Raw genomic sequence first — 21,156 nt, 5'->3', positions numbered from 1 at the left:
ACCCTACTAACCACCACTACTATACCACCAACCCTACTAACCACCACTACTATACCACCAACCCTACTAACCACCACTACTATACCACCAACCCTCCTACCCACCACTACTATACCACCAACCCTACTAACCACCACTACTATACCACCAACCCTACTAACCACCACTACTATACCACCAACCCTACTAACCACCACTACTATACCACCAGACCCTATAACCACCACTACTATACCACCAACCCTACTAGCACCACTACTATACCACTAGACCCTACTAATCACCACTACTATACCACCAACCCTACTACCCACCACTACTATACCACCAATCCTCCTACCCACCACTAGTACACCACCAACCCTACTACGCACCACACTATACCACCAACCCTCCTACCCACGACTACTATACCACCAACCCTATTACCCACCACTACTATACCACCAACTCTCCTACCCACCACTACTATACCACCAACCCTACTACCCAACACTACTATACCACTTACCCTACCAACCACCACTACTATACCACCAACCCTACTAACCACCACTACTATATCACCAACCCTACTAACCACCACTACTATACCACCAACCCTACTACCCAACACTGCTATACCACCAGACCCTATAACCACCACTACTATACCACCAGACCCTATAACCACCACTACTATACCACCAACCCTACTAACCACCACTACTATGCCACCAACCCTACTAACCACCACTACTATACCACCAGACCCTACTACCCAACACTACTATACCACCAACCCTACTAACCACCACTACTATACCACCAACCCTACTAACCACCACTACTATACCACCAACCCTACTAACCACCACTACTATACCACCAACCCTCCTACCCACCACTACTATACCACCAGACCCTATAACCACCACTACTATACCACCAACCCTACTAACCACCACTACTATACCACCAGACCCTATAACCACCACTACTATACCACCAACCCTACTAACTACCACTACTACACCACCAACCCTACTAACCACCACTACTATACCACCAACCCTACTACCCACCACTACTATACCACCAACCCTCCTACCCACCACTACTATACCACCAGACCCTACTACCCACCACTACTATACCACCAACCCTACTAACTACCACTACTACACCACCAACCCTACTAACCACCACTACTATACCACCAGACCCTACTACCCAACACTACTATACCACCAACCCTACTAACCACCACTACTATACCACCAACCCTATTACCCACCACTACTATACCACCAGACCCTATAACCACCACTACTATACCACCAACCCTACTAACCACCACTACTATACCACCAGACCCTACTACCCAACACTACTATACCACCAACCCTACTAACCACCACTACTATGCCACCAACCCTACTAACCACCACTACTATACCACCAGACCCTACTACCCAACACTACTATACCACCAACCCTACTAACCACCACTACTATACCACCAACCCTACTACCCACCACTACTATACCACCAACCCTCCTACCCACCACTACTATACCACCAACCCTACTACCCAACACTACTATACCACTTACCCTATTACCCACCACTACTATACCACCAACCCTACTACCCACCACTAGTACACCACCAACCCTACTACCCACCACTACTATACCACCAACCCTCCTACCCACCACTACTACACCACCAACCCTACTACCCACCACTACTATACCACCAACCCTACTAACCACCACTACTATACCACCAACCCTACTACCACCACTACTACACCACCAACCCTACCACCCACCACTACTATACCACCAACCCTACTACCCACCACTACTATACCACCAACCCTACTACCCACCACTACTACACCACCAACCCTACTAAGGAACTAGATTCCTCTCCTGGGCGGGAGCCATTTCCGGCAGCCGCAGCTGACAGTGGTTCAGGTGATCCCTGGACATGGACACTTCTCTGTCTTGCTGCCCCAGGTCCCGGGGAAGCTGTGAGGGCAGGAGCCCAGCAGCTCCAGCCATGCGAGCCCCTGAGGAGATGCTCGCCCTGGAATTCATCACTCACTGTGGAGAGAGCCAGATCCAGAACCAGGGATGAGGCCCTCTGCTTTAGCTAAAAGGGGGGGTTTGGTCAGGTATCCAGATGTCGGCATCTGACCCCAGCCAAGGCACCACTTGCTGTGACCACACACCCCTCCTAGGAGCCCCACATGTGACTCCAGGGAGAGAGAATGCAGAGCTCCCAGGAGATCTACCACAGGCATTACGCCTGGGGACCGCTGGGGCCCCTGCTCTGGACTCCGGTCCCAGGCTTAGTGATGGCGGCAGTGTGGGGGAGGAGGGCAGGGCATGCAGGAAGAGGACCCAGATTTTACCCTGCGCAGCATCTGCTCAGGATCTGATAGCCTCAGCCGTGCAGCAGGGTCATCTTTGTCCAGGTCTCATGTCCTCCGCCGGACCGTGCCCTCACAGGGACTCTGTCTTATGCGACTCTCTCTCTCTATGAGGCGTGAACAAAGCATTTGCCTTCAAAGATTCACTTTGAGGAAAGAGGACGATGCTGCAGAGGCATCAGCTGCCCCCTGGACAGCCATGTGACCCCCACCCCTGCAGCCCTCCGCAGCTGGGTACGGTCCCGTGACTAACTGTCCAACAGGCTATGGCTGAAAGTGACACTTCCGGGTCCGAGCATTTAAGACCCCAAGCATGACCCTCTGGCTCACTCTTTGCCCCTGCCAGGTCCCCTGTATGTCCTGGATTGAGTGACTGGCCACAGATGAAATCCACCTGAATCCTTGAGCCCCCAAGAAAGGGCTCTGAAGAATGGTGAGACCTTCTTCAGACTTTCAGGAACCAGAAATAAAAGCCTTTGCATAAAGCCAGTGAGATTTGGACATTCGTTTAACATCCTGGTCTATAGCATCCTAACACAGGAGACGATGGGAAAATCTTGTCAAAGAAGAAGTGCCACAGAAATCACCTGTGCAGAACCACGTGCTGCAAAATCAAGGTTGATGTTAAAGCTGTGCTGGAAACAGGAGGAGAAACCCGCAGGCAGAGGATGGGCCCAAAGGCAAGGGACGAGACCCTTCTCTCTCTTGCATACAGCAGACAGCTTCGAAGGTGCATCTGGGAGGATACTCTGAACAGTATTCATTCAAGAAGGCCTGTGCGGGGGGGGTCGCAAAGATGAGTGAGACGTGGCTCTGCCCTCAGGTAGGCTGACAAGGGACCTTCCCCCAGGAAGCCTGACAAACGAACAGCTGTGACATGCCAGGAGCCATCACACAGGGTGGGATTGGGGAGTCTGGGGAACTCAGCAGATGGACCCTCAGACTCTACCAGCGTGGCCTGAGCCAGGACAAGGAGTCCACCCAGCAGAGGGAACTGGCTTTGAGAAAGCAAAGAAGGATGAAAGAAGGAGCCATGTGGGGGACAGGGGCCCCACTGCACTGCAGGTGCAGATGGGGGAGCCCAGGCAGAGCCAGGCAGGCTCTGAGTTCTTTGAGTTCCAAAGGCTCCTGTCTGCTGAGGAGTTTGAACAGGGACAGAAGGGGCAGAGATGGGGTCTGTGACTCCACGGGGTGAGGAGAAGTTGGGGACAGACCTGGGATGGGCAGAGCTGAAGGACAGACTTCAGGGCTCTCTTCTGAGGGGAGAGGTGGAGGGCAGGTGGGCAATGATCTCAGGGCAAACCGCTCTGTTCTCCTCTTTCCTTCCGGTCTCCAGGTGGAAGGCAAGGGGAGCTGGTGGGCTCATCTCTACACCTCAAACCCTGACTTCTGTCTGGGAGAGACTCCAGGAAGCTTGCTCCTCTCTACACAGGCCCGAGACTCCCACAGAAGGGCTGGGAGACACTAAGAAAGATCATCCCAACGTGCTTTTCTAGAACCTGACATGTTTGCCCAGAGATCTGCTTTGGGATCGAGAGATCTATCACTTTCATTCTAATGGGCCCACATGAAATGGAAACGCCAACGAGTGGTCCGGCCATGAGCAGGATCAGCTGGAATTTGAGGTTTGCAACTCCTGCTGCTGGCTGGAATTTCCCATCATGCTTTAAAGATACAGACTCCTGGGTGTGATTCAGTGGGTGTGGTCACCAGCCTCTAGGATGGCCCCAGCCATCCCAGCTTCCAGGTGTGCATGTCTCGGGGTAGACCTGGCTTGTCACACCAAGCCTGTGCATGGTGCATGCCCCTTCTGGAAAGAAGCCTTGCCCTTCTGAGGTGGACACTCGCTCCCTCACCCTTCTCTCTCATCCCTTGCTCTGGGGGAAGCAGCTGCCCTGCCTGTTGTGAGGCCCTTGTGGCAAGAAACAGGCTTCCAGGCCTCAGCCACGGGACACAGCCACCACTTACTTAGGCCATCAGCTGGACTGCAGTCTCACAAGGGACCCTGGCCCAGGACCACCAGCTAAGATGCTTCCAAAATAATACAGCAACCCAGTTTTGAGCAATTTGTTATGCAGCAATAAATGGCTAGTGCATGCTGTGGGTCCCAGGTGAGACCCAGACAGCACGTGCTTCAAATCTTCTCAGGAAGTTCTGGTGGCCACAACCCAGTCGCACAGCTGTAGAAACCTGTCTGCTGATGATTTTCTGAGATTTTCATGAAAATGCATGGTGTGTGTGTGTGTGTGTGTGTATTGTATGTGTGTGCATGTGATGATGATGTATGTGGTATACATGCGTGTGTACATGTAGTGTGTGGTATGTGTCTACCGTATGCCTGTGTGGTGTGTGGGTGTGTACATGTGTCCATTTGTGCCTGTGTGAATGTCGAAGCCCTTCCAAGTTCCAGACCGAAGATGGAGACGGGGACAATGACCTCCTCTCCCAGTAGCCTCGAGAGCGAGCTTCATGCGTGGGCCCTGGAGGGCCGAGGGTGCTTGTGGATCTACTGCTGCTTGGATGAGGAAAAACCTCTGGAATACAAAGCCTCAGAGAAACCCGGCGCTGATGATTTTCAAAATTTACTTGTAGTGGAATCATCTCTGCAACGAAACCCCGCGTGGACTCCTGCCTTTTGTGAGCCAGGGCCCTCCAGACTGGCCCCCTCCTCAGGGGCAGCAGGGCCATGAGCCTCCAGACCCTGATCCAGTCCAGCGGCATCTTATGGAGGAGTAAACCAAGGCCCACTGGAGAGGCCATGCCGCGTGACCATGGCAGACGTCCAGAGTCGGATTCCCTGGACCCTGGTCCAACTTCTCTGAGCTGCCTTGGATGTCACACAGGAAGAGTCACACGTGCCCTTGGTAGCTGTGTGTGGCAGCTGTGGGCACAGCCCAAGAACCAAGTTTCATTATCCAACTTGCCCCTGACAGAAATGCCCCTCTTCACCCAGAAACACCCACGGGGTAGGGAGTGGGGGTGAGAATGCTCCCTCCTCCCCTAACAAAGGGGACCCCAGAGCCTGGACCCCCTCAGAGGGTGGGGCCTGCTTCACAACCTGAGTTCTGAGAATAACAACAGCAGGCGCCCACTATGTGCACACACTGATGCAGGGCCTCATGTGAATTCTTGTTCTTGGCCTTCCCAACCACTGATGAAGTAGAAAGATTATCATCTCATCTTACACAGGAGGAAACTGAGGCAGAATAAGGGTGAGGAACGAGCCCAAGACTCCTTGGCTGGTCAGTGGTGGCCACGTTTCAAGGGGTCCACATTTGGGTCAAGGGCTTAGCGTGTGACCTGCACCCCGCTGCCTCTCGCTTGGCCAGTGGTAGCTCTTCTTTCCCTTCCGCCCTCTGGCCTGCTTCCTGGAGGAGTAGGAGACAGTCACAAACAGGAGCAAGTGGTCAGACCCGTTTCTCTTCTGGCCCTGATGCTCCCAGGCTTCTGGCTCAGAGGCCACCTGCACACCTCACCTGGGGCAGAGGGCACCTGCTTCCTCACCTAGACCTGCTCTTTCAAATTTATGTTTTCTATCAATAAAAGTGCTGCAGGCAATTAGGGCTGGAGTCACTTGGAGTACTTGACCCTGTCACCCTTAGAGCCACAGCTGCTTCATGTTAGTAGTGACGATTAATCTAGACTCTGTGCTGACATTGTCCTTAACTCACACATCATGGTCAAGGCCTATTGTTCCCCCCACCCCCACAAATGCATAGAAAAGTTGCAAGAAATTTCAAGAAAATACAAAGAACTCCCTCAGATTCCCTGTTAATACTTCACTAGGCTTGTTCTTCTCTCCCTCCATGAATCTGCACACTACACCATGATCTTTTTCTAAACCATCTGAGGATAACTCCAGAAATGAGGCCCAGATCCTTCAAAGATTCTCGCATGTATTTCTCAAGAACAAGGACACTTGCCTACACGATCATCACACAACCCGTGTCAGGAAACTGCCCTGCGAGGGAAACCACAGTCCTGCTCACAGACCACACTCACATCCTCTGTCCCAACCCAGTCTCATCCTCACCCTCTGTCCAGGACTTTGGCCAGGGGCACGCGATGCATTTAGTCCCTGGCCTCTCCAGCTTCCCACAGTCTGGAAGACCTCCTCGGCCTTGTCCTGCCTTTCACGTCCAGGCATCTTAGAGGAAGGTCCTTGTGCCTGTTTCCTCAGGACCACACCCAGGCTGTGCTTTCTTGGAGGAAAAGGCTCAGAAGTGATGTTGGGTCTTCTCAGTCCAGTGCCTCAGGGGCACATGCGCCCACCTATCCCACTACTAATAGTGTTGACCTTGACCACCAGGAAAGGTGGAGCCCTCCAGGTGTCTCTACCATGAAGTCACCACACTTCCTTTGTAATGAGGTGGCCATTCTATGTGACTCAGTCCACTGCTCAGAGTCTATAGTCTGCTATGCAGGGAGAGGAGTCTCAGAGCTGGGGTCTCACGGTGTCAAGAAGATAGTGTTCAAAACTCCAGGGAGTCCAAGGCAACTGGAATTTCCAAGGCAGAATACAGAGGGAGAGATCCAGAAAGATGCAGGCCCTCGAGTCTTTGGCTGAGTATTAATTTGTGCATGTGGAGGATTCCAAGGCTGAGAAAAACTCCAAAGAAAGAAATGGAACCACACAGGGTTGGGAATAGTTTGTGTTTACCAGTCGGGGCATTGGGCAGCAATCTCAGAAGGGTACTTTGACCCAGCAGCATAGCAAACTTAGCCCTAAACTAATCTTTCTTCCCTGACCAGTTTAAAAGTGAGTCACAAGATGATCAGACTATTTTTTTTTTTAAGTTGCAGATGGACACAATACCTTTATTTTATTTATTTATTTTTATGTGGTGCTGAGGATCAAACCCAGTGCCTCATGTGTGCTAGGCAAGCGCTCTACCACTGAGCCACAACCCCAGCCTGATCAGACTGTATTGAAGTAAGTAACTTAACTGTTTTAGAATAAAGTCCCAACCATCCAACCCAACTCACCAAACTCCCCAACTTAGCACCCAACAGTGTTAAGTTCCTAATATCTGGCAATATATAAAAAATCAGACATTCAAAGAAAACTATGATCCCTAACCAGGAGGGAAAAAACCGAATTCATAGAAACAGGTTGAAATGACAGAGATGACAGAATTAGTGGAAGCTAATTCATTAGAGCAGCTAATAGAAACGGGTCCCAAGTGCTCACAAAGAGAGGACAAACCACGAGAAATGGAAGTGGTAAGAAAAGACCTACGTTAAACTTCTAGAAATGAAAAATGCAGTACCTAAAATGAAGAGCACACCGAATGGGATTAACAGGAGATTGGACACTAAAAAGAAAAGACAAGTGATCTCGAAGATGTAGCCATAGAAACTATCCAAAATTAAAATATGAGAAATAATCCAAGCTTTGGTAACATGAAGAAGCAAGGCAGACATACCGTTGGAGCCCCAGGTTGGGGAGGGAGGAGCAGTAATGGATGAAGAACTTCCAAATTCAACAAAACTGTAAGCCTTCATGTCTTAAAAAAAATCTCAGTAGCTCAGTAGCTTGAGAGGCTGAGGCAGGAGGATTGCAAGTTCAAAGCCAGCCTCAGCGAAAGTGAGGCGCTAAGCAACTCACTGAGACCCTGTCTCTAAATAAAATACAAAATAGGACTGGGGATGTGGCTCCATGGTTGAGTGCCCCTGAGTTCAATCCCTGCTACAAAAACAAGAAAACAAAAAGAAAAACAACCTCAATAAACCCCAAAGAGGGGATAAATAGAGTAAAACCCATAGCAAGGCACATCATGACTGAAGTACTGGCCTCAACAGTAGACTCTATGCCTCTCTCACTGTAGGGCCCAGGCATGAGCAGAGAGACATGAAATGGGACAGGGCCCAAGAAGAGACAAATGGGCACAGACAGGACAGCACTGAAGTTCAGAAGCGAGCAGCACGGGGTGATGACACTTTGGAGGTTGGAGGCGGGTCACCAGGAGTGGCAGGCTCAGGCCCTTCAGAGGGTCTACTACTCTACCTGGGGCAGCAGGCCCCGCCCCATCCTGGGAGGAGTCAGACCCCTGCTAATTCTGCTCAAAATCCAGCAGGAGAGGTAGCGGGAGCCCTGGCTTCTGGGCACCTCTGCCAAGCCAATCCCCTTTGTCTCATTCTGGGACAGGAGCCCAATCCATGACAAAATGAGCAAGTCCAGCAGACAGCTGGAGCCTGGAGGGACAACTCCACCCCTCGGAAGCCTCAAGAGAGCCCAACTGCACAGACACACAGCAGTGCACCTGAACACACCACAGGGTGCCCAGCCACAGCGGACTCAAGTCAAGGAGTAAAAACTTCCAGGTTGGCTGAGTCGCCAGCACATGGCCCATTCCATCTGGGGGACATCAAGCCTGCTATGCAGCAGGCTGCCCATGGTATCACCAAGAGCAGCCTGCCACATACACTGTCACAGCAGGACACAGTGGTCCCTGGCGAGCACCTGCCCCTGCCCACGGGCCACTGCTGGGCACGCAGTTCACCCCTTGCTGAAGCAAGCCCAGCAGGAGTGGCAGGCATAGGCCCCCTGGCAGGCAGCCATCAGGACGAGGCGGGCAAGCTGGTGGAGACGCGGCCCCTGCACCTACCTGCCAGGTGGGGAGGACCTTCTCGATGTCGTTCAGGTTGATGCCATCCCCATGTTCCAGCTTCCCCTTTCCACACCTAGGCAGAAAAGACAGAAAGGCATTGGAAGGGATGCTCATATGCATCACGTCCCAGCCCAGCCACAGGACAGGAGGGCCCTGGCCTCGAGGCCCGCAGAACCAGCTGTAGGAAGTGGCCCTGGGGTGCAGGTCTTCCTCCCTTAATGCAACGTCCACCCGGGGGAGGTGAGAGGGATCAGGGTGCCTTTCTGGGCAAAGATGCTAAACTCATGGCTAATGAACAGCCCAAAGTCTGTCACGACAGCTGCAGAAGGGTTCCATCGCGCTCCATTACCCTGAAGGAAAAATCCGTGAACAGAGAGACCAAGCAACTGTCTTAAAGTGACACAGGCTGGCAGGGACTGGCAGATCAATGGAATTTCTTTCCTCCTTGGTGTGACCTCAGGACAGCCAAGAAAGCCTGCTCAGACGTTGTGTTCTGTGGGAGGGCGTGCCCTCAGGCCAGGGACACTGGGCCCAAGTCACTGGCCAAAGGTCCAGTTCTTTTGCATATTTAAGCTTGCAGATTCTGGCACCAGACTGTAGGGTTTGAACCCCAGTTGCATCCCTTACTAACCAGGTAACCCTGTGCAAGCGACTTAACCTCTCTTTACCTCGGTGTCCTCATTTGTGAAATGGGGATAATGATACTGCCTAAAGTCATAAAGTGTTTGGAAGATTAAGTTAATAGATCAGTGCTTAGGCCCTTAGAAGTTGGCCTGGTATACCGTAAAAAAGCTCATATATATATATATATATGCACATATATATGTATATATAATATTTCATATATTAATAGTAAACATAGGTAATAAGTGAAATTTTGTAATATGATTAAATAATAGGGTAAATGTGTCACTACTGCTATGGCTACTTCTACTACTGCTGTCCTTGTTATGGGGCAGAGTAGAGGCAAGGTGACTCCTTAAGAGCACAGACTGGGGCCTCCCTGGCCTCATGCAAGGATCTCCATTTTCCCTAGTCTCCCACCTGTCCAAGTGAGGGTCACAGCGCCCACCTCTCTGGGCTGCAGTGGGTTTTAACTACTGTGTGATAAGCACTGGAACAGGGTGGGCTCAGGGCTGGTGGCAGCATCTTCCAGCTGCAGAGTGAATGCAATTCTCATATTTCTGAGTAATTTGTTACCTGTTTAAATATTTACCAAGCATCGCTTCTGTTTTTGGCCCTGTCAACAAAAATAAACCAGATGTGTTCCTGCCCTCCGACAGCTTGAAGCGTTGGGGAGAGCAGGTCCTGAACCCACCCATCAGGGCTGTCAGCCTGAGCACCACTAGGGGGCAGCACGAGACAAAGCGTCACGAAAGCCTGTGGACGGAGGTGCCCCGAAAGGCAGAGGAAGAGAATGTGGCAGCCCAAACCAGCCAGGCTTGGGTGGGAGAGAGAACGGAGTGTGCACTCAGCCCGCACTGGGTCCTGCATTCTCTAGCTTCCAAAGGCTTCTGTGCTGGGCTCTGGCCTAAGGGGCGGGACCTGGGGTAAATAATGCCCTCAGCTGGTGGGAGACTCAGCCCCGTGGCCCAGCAGCCAGGGCTCCCTCAGGGACAAGAGAGGGCACTGCAGGAACCCGGAGAAGCAGCAAGGCTGTCAGAACTCACGGTCCTAGAGCTGGGGGGACCAGGTGGGGCTGGGGTAGCAAGGGCCTCAGGAGGGTATAACAGCACAAGGGAAAAGAAGCAACCAGTTCCCCCGGCCCTGCACCATGCTGGGCTAGGCTGGGGAGGCTGAGGAGGCTGAAAGGCCCGGATCACCCAGTCCTCTTTGAACTAACTAATCTGCAGAACAGCAACAGGCGGGCCTATGAAAGCACTGACCGTTGGCAGCTGAGTATGCTCTGCAGGTGCCAAGGCTGTGGGGAGAGGGCCCTGGGCACTGGGTCCCACTGGGACTGCTGACACCCCTGCCTGGGTCACACATGGGTAAAATACACTCCGGGCTCTCCAGCAGGCGCTGGGCTCTGCGCCCACGCCAGGCTCCGGCCCCGTGCACCTCAGCAGCCTGGGGTGGGCAGGAGTGGCGGCTGCTCAGCGCCCCACCTGGCGCTCCCTGATCAGGTCCCAACTCTGCAGGACTGCAGGTGTGCAGGGCAGAAGGTGGCTGCCGACCAGCTGAGTCACTGCTGCCAATGGGGTTTCCAAGGCAACAGCCTGCTCCAATTTCTGTCCTTCCATGGAAACACAGGCTGTGGGAAGCCTAGGCAACCGAGTGGTACCCTGCTTCTGAGGGAGGGATGGAGTCCTTCCCTCATTATGGGAGGACTCGAAGTGGTCAAAACTCCCGGCCTAGCCACAAGGTGGCCACAGGATGCTGCCCCACACTCCCTGGGTACGGAGGAGTGACAGAATTTGGCCAGAGCCAGCTGTCCTTGGGAGATTGCCGGTCACTCTCAGCACTGCTGACCCGCTGCTGCTGGGTGGGTGAACCTGGTGGAGGAACTCAGGCCTCAGCGGTGAGCAGGTGCAGCCCGCTGCTCTGTCTTCAGAAGGGTGGGCGCTCAGCACAGGGGAGCCTTTCCGCCCCTGCACGGTCGTTTATCACTACTGCCCAACGTCATGTGTTATGGAAGTGGTTAATCTCTGCGCGGGCGCCGACCCTCCAGAAAGCTGGAGCTCAGCACGCATGCCCACAGCGCCTGTGCTATGAGGTCCTGCCGTTATTTGCCCCCTGGGCCTCAGTTTCCCCACTGGTCTCACCAGCCACAGGCTTCATGGGGGAGATTGGAGCTGTCCAGGGAAATGCCACCCCTCTCCCGAAGCCTTTCCCAGAGGGCTCGTCCCTGGAGTGTTCTTTCCTAACCCCTCTGCGTTCCCTTTCTCTGACCCTCTCTGAGCCTCATTTCTTTCATCTCTACAACGGGGACCAGTCCATCTCTTCCCCTGGGGAGCTGCCCAACACAACAGGGAGACAGTGCTGCCAGGAGAAGGAGCGGCCTCTAGAGGTGGGATGGAGCCAAGGGGGCAGCAGGGGACACGAGAGATGCAGTGACGTGCCCGACAGCGTCAGCTATATAGGCTGAGGTCTGAGGTGAGAAGACCACAGTGGGCAGGGGGCATGGAAGGAAAAGTAGAAACCGTCCACGTGATAATGAAAATAAACACACCAGAAAGAGAAGTAAGGGAGGACAAGGGTGCGGAACGATGGGAGCCTTTGGACACTGCCAGTGAGAACGTAAAAGACCCAGCCGCTTTGGAAGATTCTGGCGGCTCCTCAAAAAGTTAGACGTAGAATAATCACATGACCCAGCAATTCCACTCCTAGGTATCTCCCAAAGAAGAAAAAGCAGGGACTTGGAGGGACACCTGTACATGAGTACACCGTGGCGTTATTCACAAAAGCCAAAGAGTGGAGACAACCCAAATATCCATCAGCAGGTGAATGGGTCAACAAAGGGCGGAACGGCCGTACCATGGAATAGTATTTAGTCGTGGAAAGGAATGAAGACGGATACACACTCCAGTGCAATGACTCTCGGAAACACTGCACGGAGTGAAAACAGACTCGACAGGTCTCATATGATTCCATTTACATAAGCCTTCGGAAAAGGCAGCTTCGCAGAAACAGCCCGAGCCGGGCATGGGTGGGGATGGGATGAGGAGGGATTGCTTAATGGGTATGAGGTTTTATATTGAGGTGAAGAAAAAATTCTGGAGCTAGAGTTGGTGGTTGTAGAACATTGTAACAGGCCAAAGGCCACTGAATCGCATGCTTTAAAATGGATGATTTTATGTTGCCTGAATTTTACTTCAATACAAATTGGAAGCAGCAGACTTTGTTCCACACCACTGGGTGGCTGGAGACACTATGTCCCAAGGGCAGCCCAGGCCCCGAGTCCACCTTTCAAGAGGGAGGAGACACTGATGCATGCAGCCGATGGGGGCGGGAAGGCAGTGTGGGGGTGGCAGAGATGCCCAGCGTGAAGTCGACCACTACTCCAGTGGTTCCCAAAGTGGGGTCCCTGGACCGGCAGCATCAGCACCCTGGGAAATTCAAATTCCCAGCAATGCCCCTTCAGATCTACTGGACCAGCACTGTTTTAATAAGGTGATACTGTGCCTGCTCAAGTTCAAGATCCACTGACCGGGTTAGGGACAATAGGGCCTCTGTGGATGATCAGGAGCAGCCACTGTGGGCTAGAGGACTGGGCAGGCTGGAGGGACTGTGGAGAGAGCCTGCCGTTCTGGGGCCAGACAGGGAGGGCATCTTGCACATTAACCACCGGTGTGTCCTCATGCAGCAGGACAAAGTCCCTACTCAGGCACAGCCACTCCTGCCCCCACTCCACCCAACCCTGTTGGAGGAGCCCCCTGGCAGCCCTTACCCTTCACGGTCGATGTGTGGCAGTGGCTGCTTGGGCGTGTGTCGGATCTTCCGGTGGAACTGGGTGAAGTCCAGCTTTTCGGGCTGCAGGTCCCAGGTGGCTCCACTAGAGGGCGAGGGAGGGCGAGCAATGAGAGGCAGAGGGAAGAAGCCCAGTTACTGATGAACAGGCAGGAGGGAGGCTGAGCCAGGAGGCTGAGCCAGGGGGCAGAAGCCTCCAGAAGAGGGGTGCAAGTAGGTGAAGACACCCATCCCCTGAGGACAGGGGCCGGGTCAGCCCCTGCACAGAACACTGCCTGAGGTGTCAAGCCCCGGCCTGCCTCAACCCCGCACAGGAAAATGCACATTCCCAAACAGGAGCGTGGACCTCAGCTCAGGACCGCTCCACGGAGGCCCCTCGCAACACCGCAGGGCCTGCTTCATGTCTGCATTTGAGGAATGCCTGAGAGAGAAGTGGGGGGTTGCAAAACATGTCACCAGAGCCTCTGATACGTGGCTTAAAATGGCGACGGAGCTTCTCTGAGGTGGATGAAGCTAGTGAATGGGGAAGCAGGGGTGAGTTTCCATGGGTTCCTCCCATTCCTGGGGAACTTCCCTGCTGGGTGATTCAGCACCCCAGCCAGGGAGGGCCTAGAAGGTTCCCAGAGTCGGGCAGCTCTGGGGTTAGGGGCCGAGATGAGCTATGGAATTCCCATCACCTATGGCCCAAGGTTATGACCCCTCACAGGAGTGGTGGACCCTGTGGAAGGAGGTCCTTAGAAAGCCCTTCAGGAGGACCATCCCTTTGCCAATTCCTCAGGCCCATTAGGAAGTTTCTTGGGTCTGAACCATTCAATCCTCACTCTTGTCCAGCTTTGCAGTGGGGAGAAGTGGGGGTCTGCAGCTTCAGCTGTCCATCATCCACACATGCCCCTCTCCTGTGCTCTGGATCTCCCCATGCCTGCTCTCTGTCTCTCTCCCAGGTCTGCTTCTATCTTCCCTCTTGCCCTATTTTCTCTCTGCCTCTGATTCCCGTTCTCTCTCCCCCTTTGATTCTCTCTCCCTTAGCTTTTTCCATTGGAACCCCCTGCTCTGCCCTCCTTCCCCCTCAGCCTCATCTTTTCTATGTCACAGGCCTCTGTTTCCACTTCTTGATTGGTGACCTCCCAACAAGGACTCAGTCCCATAAGCCCAGGCAGGACAGAGGACAAGTCAGCTGGGGTCTCAGCCAGATCCCCTCACTGCAGAGAAAGGGGAAGAGGAAATTACCTGAAGGAATCAAAGGTGTTGGCCGCCCAGATGTCTGTGCCCAGCATGTCCAGAGAGTTGTCCTTGCTGCCATTCTGGGAGAGATGGAGTAAAGGATTAACATTATTTGTTCGGCCAGGACATGGAAAACAAATGGGCAGAAGGCCTCCCTAAGGTCCAAGCCTGGAAGGGCTGCAGAGGTTCCCTGTCCCCCTAGGTGGCCTGGAGGCTGGTCACCTGGTCCCAGCTGGTGCACCAGTGAGGTCCAGAACACTGCTGGCAACTCCAGACCTCCGCTGAGGCACGGATGCCCATTTCGATGGTGTTTCGTGGATATGCAGTCAGGCACGGGAGGGCCCTTGCCCCTCTGCTGCCAGCCCAAGGTGCTATCTTTGAAGCCGCTATACCCACTGGAGCTTGGGTGTGGCCCACTGATAAGCCATCACCACCACTTCCAGCCAGGCAGGGGCTCTGCATAGCTAGGGGTAGTGGAGAGTCCACAGAGGGGCTGGATTTATCTGGAGTTAAGCCTCACCTCCCGAGAAGCTCCCAGACCAGGGCCTCCCCAGTGACTGAATTTCTCTCTAAGTCAACATGCTGTAGTCTTCATGCTCGGGGTTTCCTACACGATCCACCCCATAGACAGAACACTCTGCTCCATGCAGCTTCCATGATTTGGTTTCTCTGCCCTTTGCTGATGATCTCCCCAACAAATTCTCTAACTCCCCAACTTCATTCCTGACACCCTCCCCATCCCTCCTCACCCCAACCGCCTGGTTTCTATCATCACAGTCCATAAGAACAGTACTTCTATGTCCACTCAAGCCATCTTGGAATCCAGGAATTCACTCCCAGGTAGAGACACAACAGAAATGTGCAGAGATGTTCCCCCCAAAGACAAAGGAGTAGAGGAGCACTCTTCCTAACAGTTCCAAACTGGAAACCACCCAAACACCTATCAACTGTTGGCCAGATTTAAGCAAATCATGGTATGTTCACAGATTGAGTACTTCACACAGTAGTGAGAATAAACAAATTAAAACAACATGCAACCACAAAAATAATCTGACAAACAGAATGTGAGGCCAAAGAATCCAGACACAAAACTGTACTGAGTATATGATTCAAGTCTTATGAAGTTCAAGTACAGGAAAACTAACTCATCTACAGTGACAGAATTCAAATGGCAAATGGAAGAGGACTGGTGCCTGCTGAGGGGCAATTCCGGGGATTGGTAATGTTACTTCTTCATCTGGTGCTCATTACATAGGCGTGTTCAGTTTATGAGAGTCCACTGAATTGTACTTGTGTGATATGTACACTCCTCTATGTCTGTGATGACCTTCTTAGACTCCTGGTAGCATCCCCAGTCTTCATTTTTGGGACCTCTCTGTAGGGCCTGATTCTACTGATATCCACCTTGACTAGTCTGTCCCCAGACCCACCATTTCTTAGAGCCATTAGTTCACACACTGGATGAGCTCTGGACCTGGACCAGACACAAAGGCAAAAATCTCAGGACTTGCCCACAAAGATGGTGTGCAATGACACGCACATAATAAAAAATCACAATACAGTGTGATCCGTGTTCTGGCTCAGGGCACAGCAGCAAGGAGGAAAGGGAGGGACTCCCATGAGCAGGAGGTGAAAGTATTCCTGGAATCAGGCAAGCAGAGGGAGGAGGAAGAAAGGGAACAGCACATAGAAAGGTTCACAGCAGGACACAGCCATCGGGCAGCTGAAGGCCTCGGTATTTGCATAGCAGGCTGGACAGTATATGCTGGGGGCCCCAAGGCTCGTGAGCTGACGGCCTCCAACATCACCCACACCTAGCCTGGTCAGGAATGACTAGGGACCCCACAAGTGCTCCTTGGTAGTTGTTATGGGCTAAACTGGGTCCCCCTAAAACTCATATGTTTAAGTCCTAACTGCTGGTGCCTCCAAATGTGACTGTATGCCACCTACCTGACTATGGACCAGGGCCAACCTCACCCTGATGCCTGCCCAACAGAGCCTGCTAGATGAATCCGAGCTGGGGATGGAGAGGGAAAGTGAGCCCGGACATGCTTATTGTGCACTTCCCGTCTCCTGCTAGAAAAGGAGCTGGTACCAGGGGACTCACCCTTCCTTCCCCGGCACCTGGGCAAGGAAGCCTCATGGTGGGGGGGGCGGTGTTTTATTTTGAATTCTCTTTACCTTCCTTCAGCTGGGGCAGAGCTTGTGAGCAGGCTCTCCTCCCCCAGCGTCCCAGCCCGCACCACTGCGCTGCCCAGACCCTCGTGGTGGGGACAAACTACTTCCCAGAGAGAGAGCGAGCGCTTGGCTAAAGGGTCCAGCCTTTACTTAGCCTGAGGAGCAGGAACACACAAGGCCTGGGAAAAGGTTCAGAGACCCAGTTTTCCAGCCTCCCACTCTCCCAGGGGAAGGGACCTGGTGCACAGCCTCCAGAGGGAGGCAGGAGGTAATGAAGGCTAGAAAATGGGTTGTGACTTTGGCACTGCAAAGGAGCTGTTGGGAGAGAGCACCCCCTGGCCCGTCTAACCTTGGGCAATCCCCTTAACTTTCTTGGACTTCAGGGGTAAAAGGAGGATTGGTCCCTCCCTCAAAGCACCACCGGCCTGAAGCCTTAGGTTCTGAGTGACCAGGATCTTTCTCACTCCAGGATGTGCACACACACTCACACATACAGACACACAGAGAAACTGATCCGTAAGCCAGTTACACAGCTGTCTTGGACTCAGCAGCACAAGGGGATGTTCTTCCACACCCCTGCACACGCCTGTCTTCCTGCGAAGGTGCAGCTCAAGCCTTCCCACCTGCAGCTCTGCAGCTGCCTCAGGGGCTTGTGCTCAGCCCCACAGCTGCACGTCCCCAGTGGCTCACACCACAGTGCAGGGACTGATTCTCTTCCTGACTGTTCCCCTGCAGAGTTCCCTGGGTGCTCCAGAAACACCAGAACCCTGGCCCCAAATGTCGGTGTGCATCAGAACTACCTGGGGGCAGGGGGCCTCTGGCAGGAAGTGTTGGTGACTTTTATCTAGTGCAGCTGGAATGGTCCAGAATATTCTTTTAGAAACATGATCCTCATTTTTCTGGATGTTCAAAAGAGCTTTAGGGGTGGGAGGAGTTTGAAAGACTCTCTAACCAAATGTTTGGGACACACTGAGTTAAAAGATTGTTAAGATGTTAACATGAAATGAATTGTTAAGATATTTTTTATTGCAGAGCTTCTTTGATAGATGTGGACTCTTCCAGTAGACAGAAGTATGGCATGCACTATTTCCCAACCTTTATTTGGCTGGAAACCTACTCTACACTTCCTTTTTATTCCACAGAGAATTTTGCAGAACTAGGGTTCCATGGAACCCACTTTGGCCAACAGTCCTTTAGCACTCTCTTCCCCAAGTCATGTCATCCCCTCAATGGTAGGAACCCTGACTTCACTTTTTGTGGGTCTTCCTGTCCCTTCAACACTCATTCTAGCCTTGGGACCCAGCACCATTCTGCACTAATATGTGCAGATGAGGTGGCCGTGTCCTGAGGGCTCTCCATCAAAACCTCGTTAGCTTCTCAAGGAACATTCTCTGGTTTGCAATTCCGCAGATGACCTTGGTGACCACAGCTTTTCTCTGAGCGCAGCCTCCTCCCAGGATAACCTGGGAAGGTTATCCTTTTAAACAGTGGACAAAAGTTCTCTCCTTCCTCCCTGACTCTCCCCTCGCATCACCCAGTCAACCTCCTCCCCAGCTCGGCCACCACGCAGCCCCTGCCCCCCAGGTTGCTGAGATGCCAAAGTTCTGAGAAGCCTTATCAAAGCAATCATCCTTTCCGTGGATTGTTTTTAGCACTTGAACCCTGCTGCATCCTTCACAACTGCTCCTTTTACTGGCAATTAGGGGGACCCATGCCAGGCGGAGCCATGCCGCTCCCAGAGCTGATCACAGAGAGATAATGAGCACTTTAAGCCACGCAGAAAAGAAAATGGAAACAGCCTGCCCATGGCCAGGGAGAGGAAGCCCAGTCTCAGAGGGCAGGCTCAGGGCCCCACAGCCATGCTGGGTTCAGGGGAGGACAGACTCGTGGAAGGGCCAAGAATACAGATGGTGGCAGGAGCAGACACCAACGCAGCACCACCCAGGTACTCCTTACGTCCTAGGAAGCCAATGTCACCATCATTGTCCCCATTTTCTTGATGATAAAATAAAGGCACAGAGAACTTGTTCATGTTCATGGAACTAGTTCCCAAGATGGTAACACAGGCAGCCAAGCCCAGAGTCTGTGTTTGAACCACAGCACATGCAGTTATACCCCTAGGCAAATCTTGACCCCACAGCAGAGGTCTCCATAAAGCAGGAACATCTCCACCCTATATTGATATTTTGGTTCTCTGAACCTATGCTTGGGATGGTGGAGTTGATTCAGGGGTCCGTCACCTGCAGCAGACCCCAGGAAAGAAGGAAACAGAGTTGTGTGTAAGAATGGGGGTCTCCTTGCAGGTGTGAGTGCAACAGGTGAGAGGGTGTCCCTCCATAGCGAGGCTAGTGAAAAACAATGAAATCTTCTGCATGGCCGGTTTTCCTTGGGAATACCCAGCTGCATAGTGATTTTCGCTTGATCACATGTGTGTCTGTGTGGCGGGGTGTGTTATAACAGTTGTGGACTGTGCTGTGTGTTTACAAACTAAGCAGAAACTGGCTGAATAGGGTACAGAACAGCAGGAGGGCTCTCTCCATTATCAGGACTGTCATGGGTGAAGTTCCAACTAGAGAATTCTGGGGCATGCCAGTCCAGACTTGCCCAGCATGTCTGCTGCAGCAGTTAACGCTGAGGCAGAGGTGGTAGCCCTCGGCCCTGGACCCTGTCCTGAAAGCCCAGGAGCTGGCATGCTGTCATTCTCGAGCAGCTGGGCTATACAGGGCCCAGCCCTTGGCAACGGGGAAGCAGGAAGTGCAGTCTCTGCTGCTCACTCCCATCTCAGGGCAGAATGTTGCTCCACAGATTCTGTCAGGGGCATCAAGAGGCAAGGCTGGTGTGAATGTGGATTCTTCACTTCATGGACATAAGGTTCCCAGGGGAGCTAACTGGGAAGGTTATCCTATTAAACCATGGGCAAAATTTCTCTCCTTCCTCCCTGAGGATGCCCCCCCTGGCTCCCCTATCCCTATCACCTGTCCACGTAAGGGCATCAAGACAGCTGTGTCGACATAAGAGGACCAAAGCTGTAGTCCCTGCCTTGCAGAGTGAGTACCAGAAATGGAAAGAGCAAGATGGTGCACGGTTAGTCTTGTATAACATGCCTGCCACCCGAGTTGCCGGCTTCAGGGGAGATAGCATCCGGGAAACCTTCAGATGGCAATACAGTGTGGTGGAGAGTAGAGAGGATTCTAGAGGCATCGTGACTGTCACTCTGGCTCCTTGGACCTGTGTTTCCCCACCTGTTCCATGAGCATTTGGACTAAATGGGTGATTCCTCAGTGTGCGTGTGGTGGCAGCGGCGGGAGGGTGGTAAGTGGAACATAGGAGAGACACTGTGAGAGTTTTTATGTGGTGCAAAACATTCAGGGACCAAAAGACCACAAAGTTATCTCCTGGACCAAAACAGGGCTTCCTGTCGGCCAAAGCTCAAACCTCTCAGGTCAAAACTAAAGCAGGATTTGAGGGTGACTTGGATGTGCCCTTTCAGGATTAAAGGGAGGTGGAGCAACAGGGCAGGGCCCAAGGGAGATACAGTTCTATCTGGGTGACTCTGTGTGTGTGTGTGTGTGTGTGTGTGTGTGTGTGTGTGTTCAGCACCAAGGACAGCACCACACATGCTGATGGATAGAGCAAGGCAGTCCCCCAACATTTTGATCCTCCATCAGTAGGTGGGCCTTTGAGGCAGGAGAACAGCAAAGCAGAGACCAGCGAAGACTGGAGCTGAGTTCAGGGGAGGGAGAGGCCACTCCTCCCACTCTGGGGCTTCTCATCCATCAGTCTTTTTCCCTGTACCCCTTTCATCTTTCAGTTAAAACCCAAGGGACCGGGAGACGTGGGAGATAATGACCGAATCCTGCAGTCAAGTTTATTTCTCTTAATCCAACACTTCCTGACCACTCTCTCTGCTAACCAGGATTGTAATTTAGGTTTTAAATGGGCCATGTTACTTGTACCTGTCCTGGATCACACTGGAGGCCATTTCTGGCCCACTCAATTATTCCCAACTCTCCATCAGAGAAAGTCTTCCAGCAGCTGGGGACAAGTCTCCCATTCCCACACCATCCTGTTCTCTAAGGATCCTTCACAAGGAGGCCCTTTTCGAACTCCTCAGTCCCCAGGGATCTGTCCCTTCTGGCAGTAGTGAACTCAGAACCACAGAAGGTCAGCACAGGAAAGGGGCTGAGAGGTCACTCATCTAGGGGATCACTCAGAGTCCTGCAGAAAAGACCTAGAGCGAGGTGGTGGGGGACAGCAGGTGGGGCTCTCCTCTCACCAGAACAAGAAGTTCTACCCTGTAGGGTTTCTGCATG

At 52.7% G+C, this 21,156-nt stretch overlaps 1 protein-coding gene across 8 annotated transcripts in view; it reads right to left on the bottom strand.

Annotated features, from left to right (window-relative positions):
* Ctif (cap binding complex dependent translation initiation factor) overlaps window positions 1-21,156 on the bottom strand; it is a 283,522-nt gene that overhangs the window by 172,474 nt on the left and 89,892 nt on the right. For all 8 annotated transcript variants that reach the window (XR_007105188.1, XM_047526492.1, XM_047526496.1 and 5 more), the window contains 3 exons: window positions 14,672-14,745; window positions 13,425-13,529; window positions 9,032-9,107 (listed from right to left, as the gene is read on the bottom strand). Coding sequence is in view for 7 of the 8 variants with exons in the window: in XM_047526492.1 (XP_047382448.1) it covers window positions 9,032-9,107; window positions 13,425-13,529; window positions 14,672-14,745 (255 nt within the window). In the remaining variant the exon portion in view is untranslated. The remainder of the gene's footprint in view (window positions 1-9,031; window positions 9,108-13,424; window positions 13,530-14,671; window positions 14,746-21,156) is intronic.

The sequence above is a fragment of the Sciurus carolinensis genome, chromosome 15 (genome assembly GCF_902686445.1).
Source record: "Sciurus carolinensis chromosome 15, mSciCar1.2, whole genome shotgun sequence".
Lineage (NCBI taxonomy): Eukaryota > Metazoa > Chordata > Mammalia > Rodentia > Sciuridae > Sciurus > Sciurus carolinensis.
The sequence above is the reverse complement of the archived record's forward strand: the minus strand, read 5'-3'. Positions and strand labels throughout refer to the sequence as shown.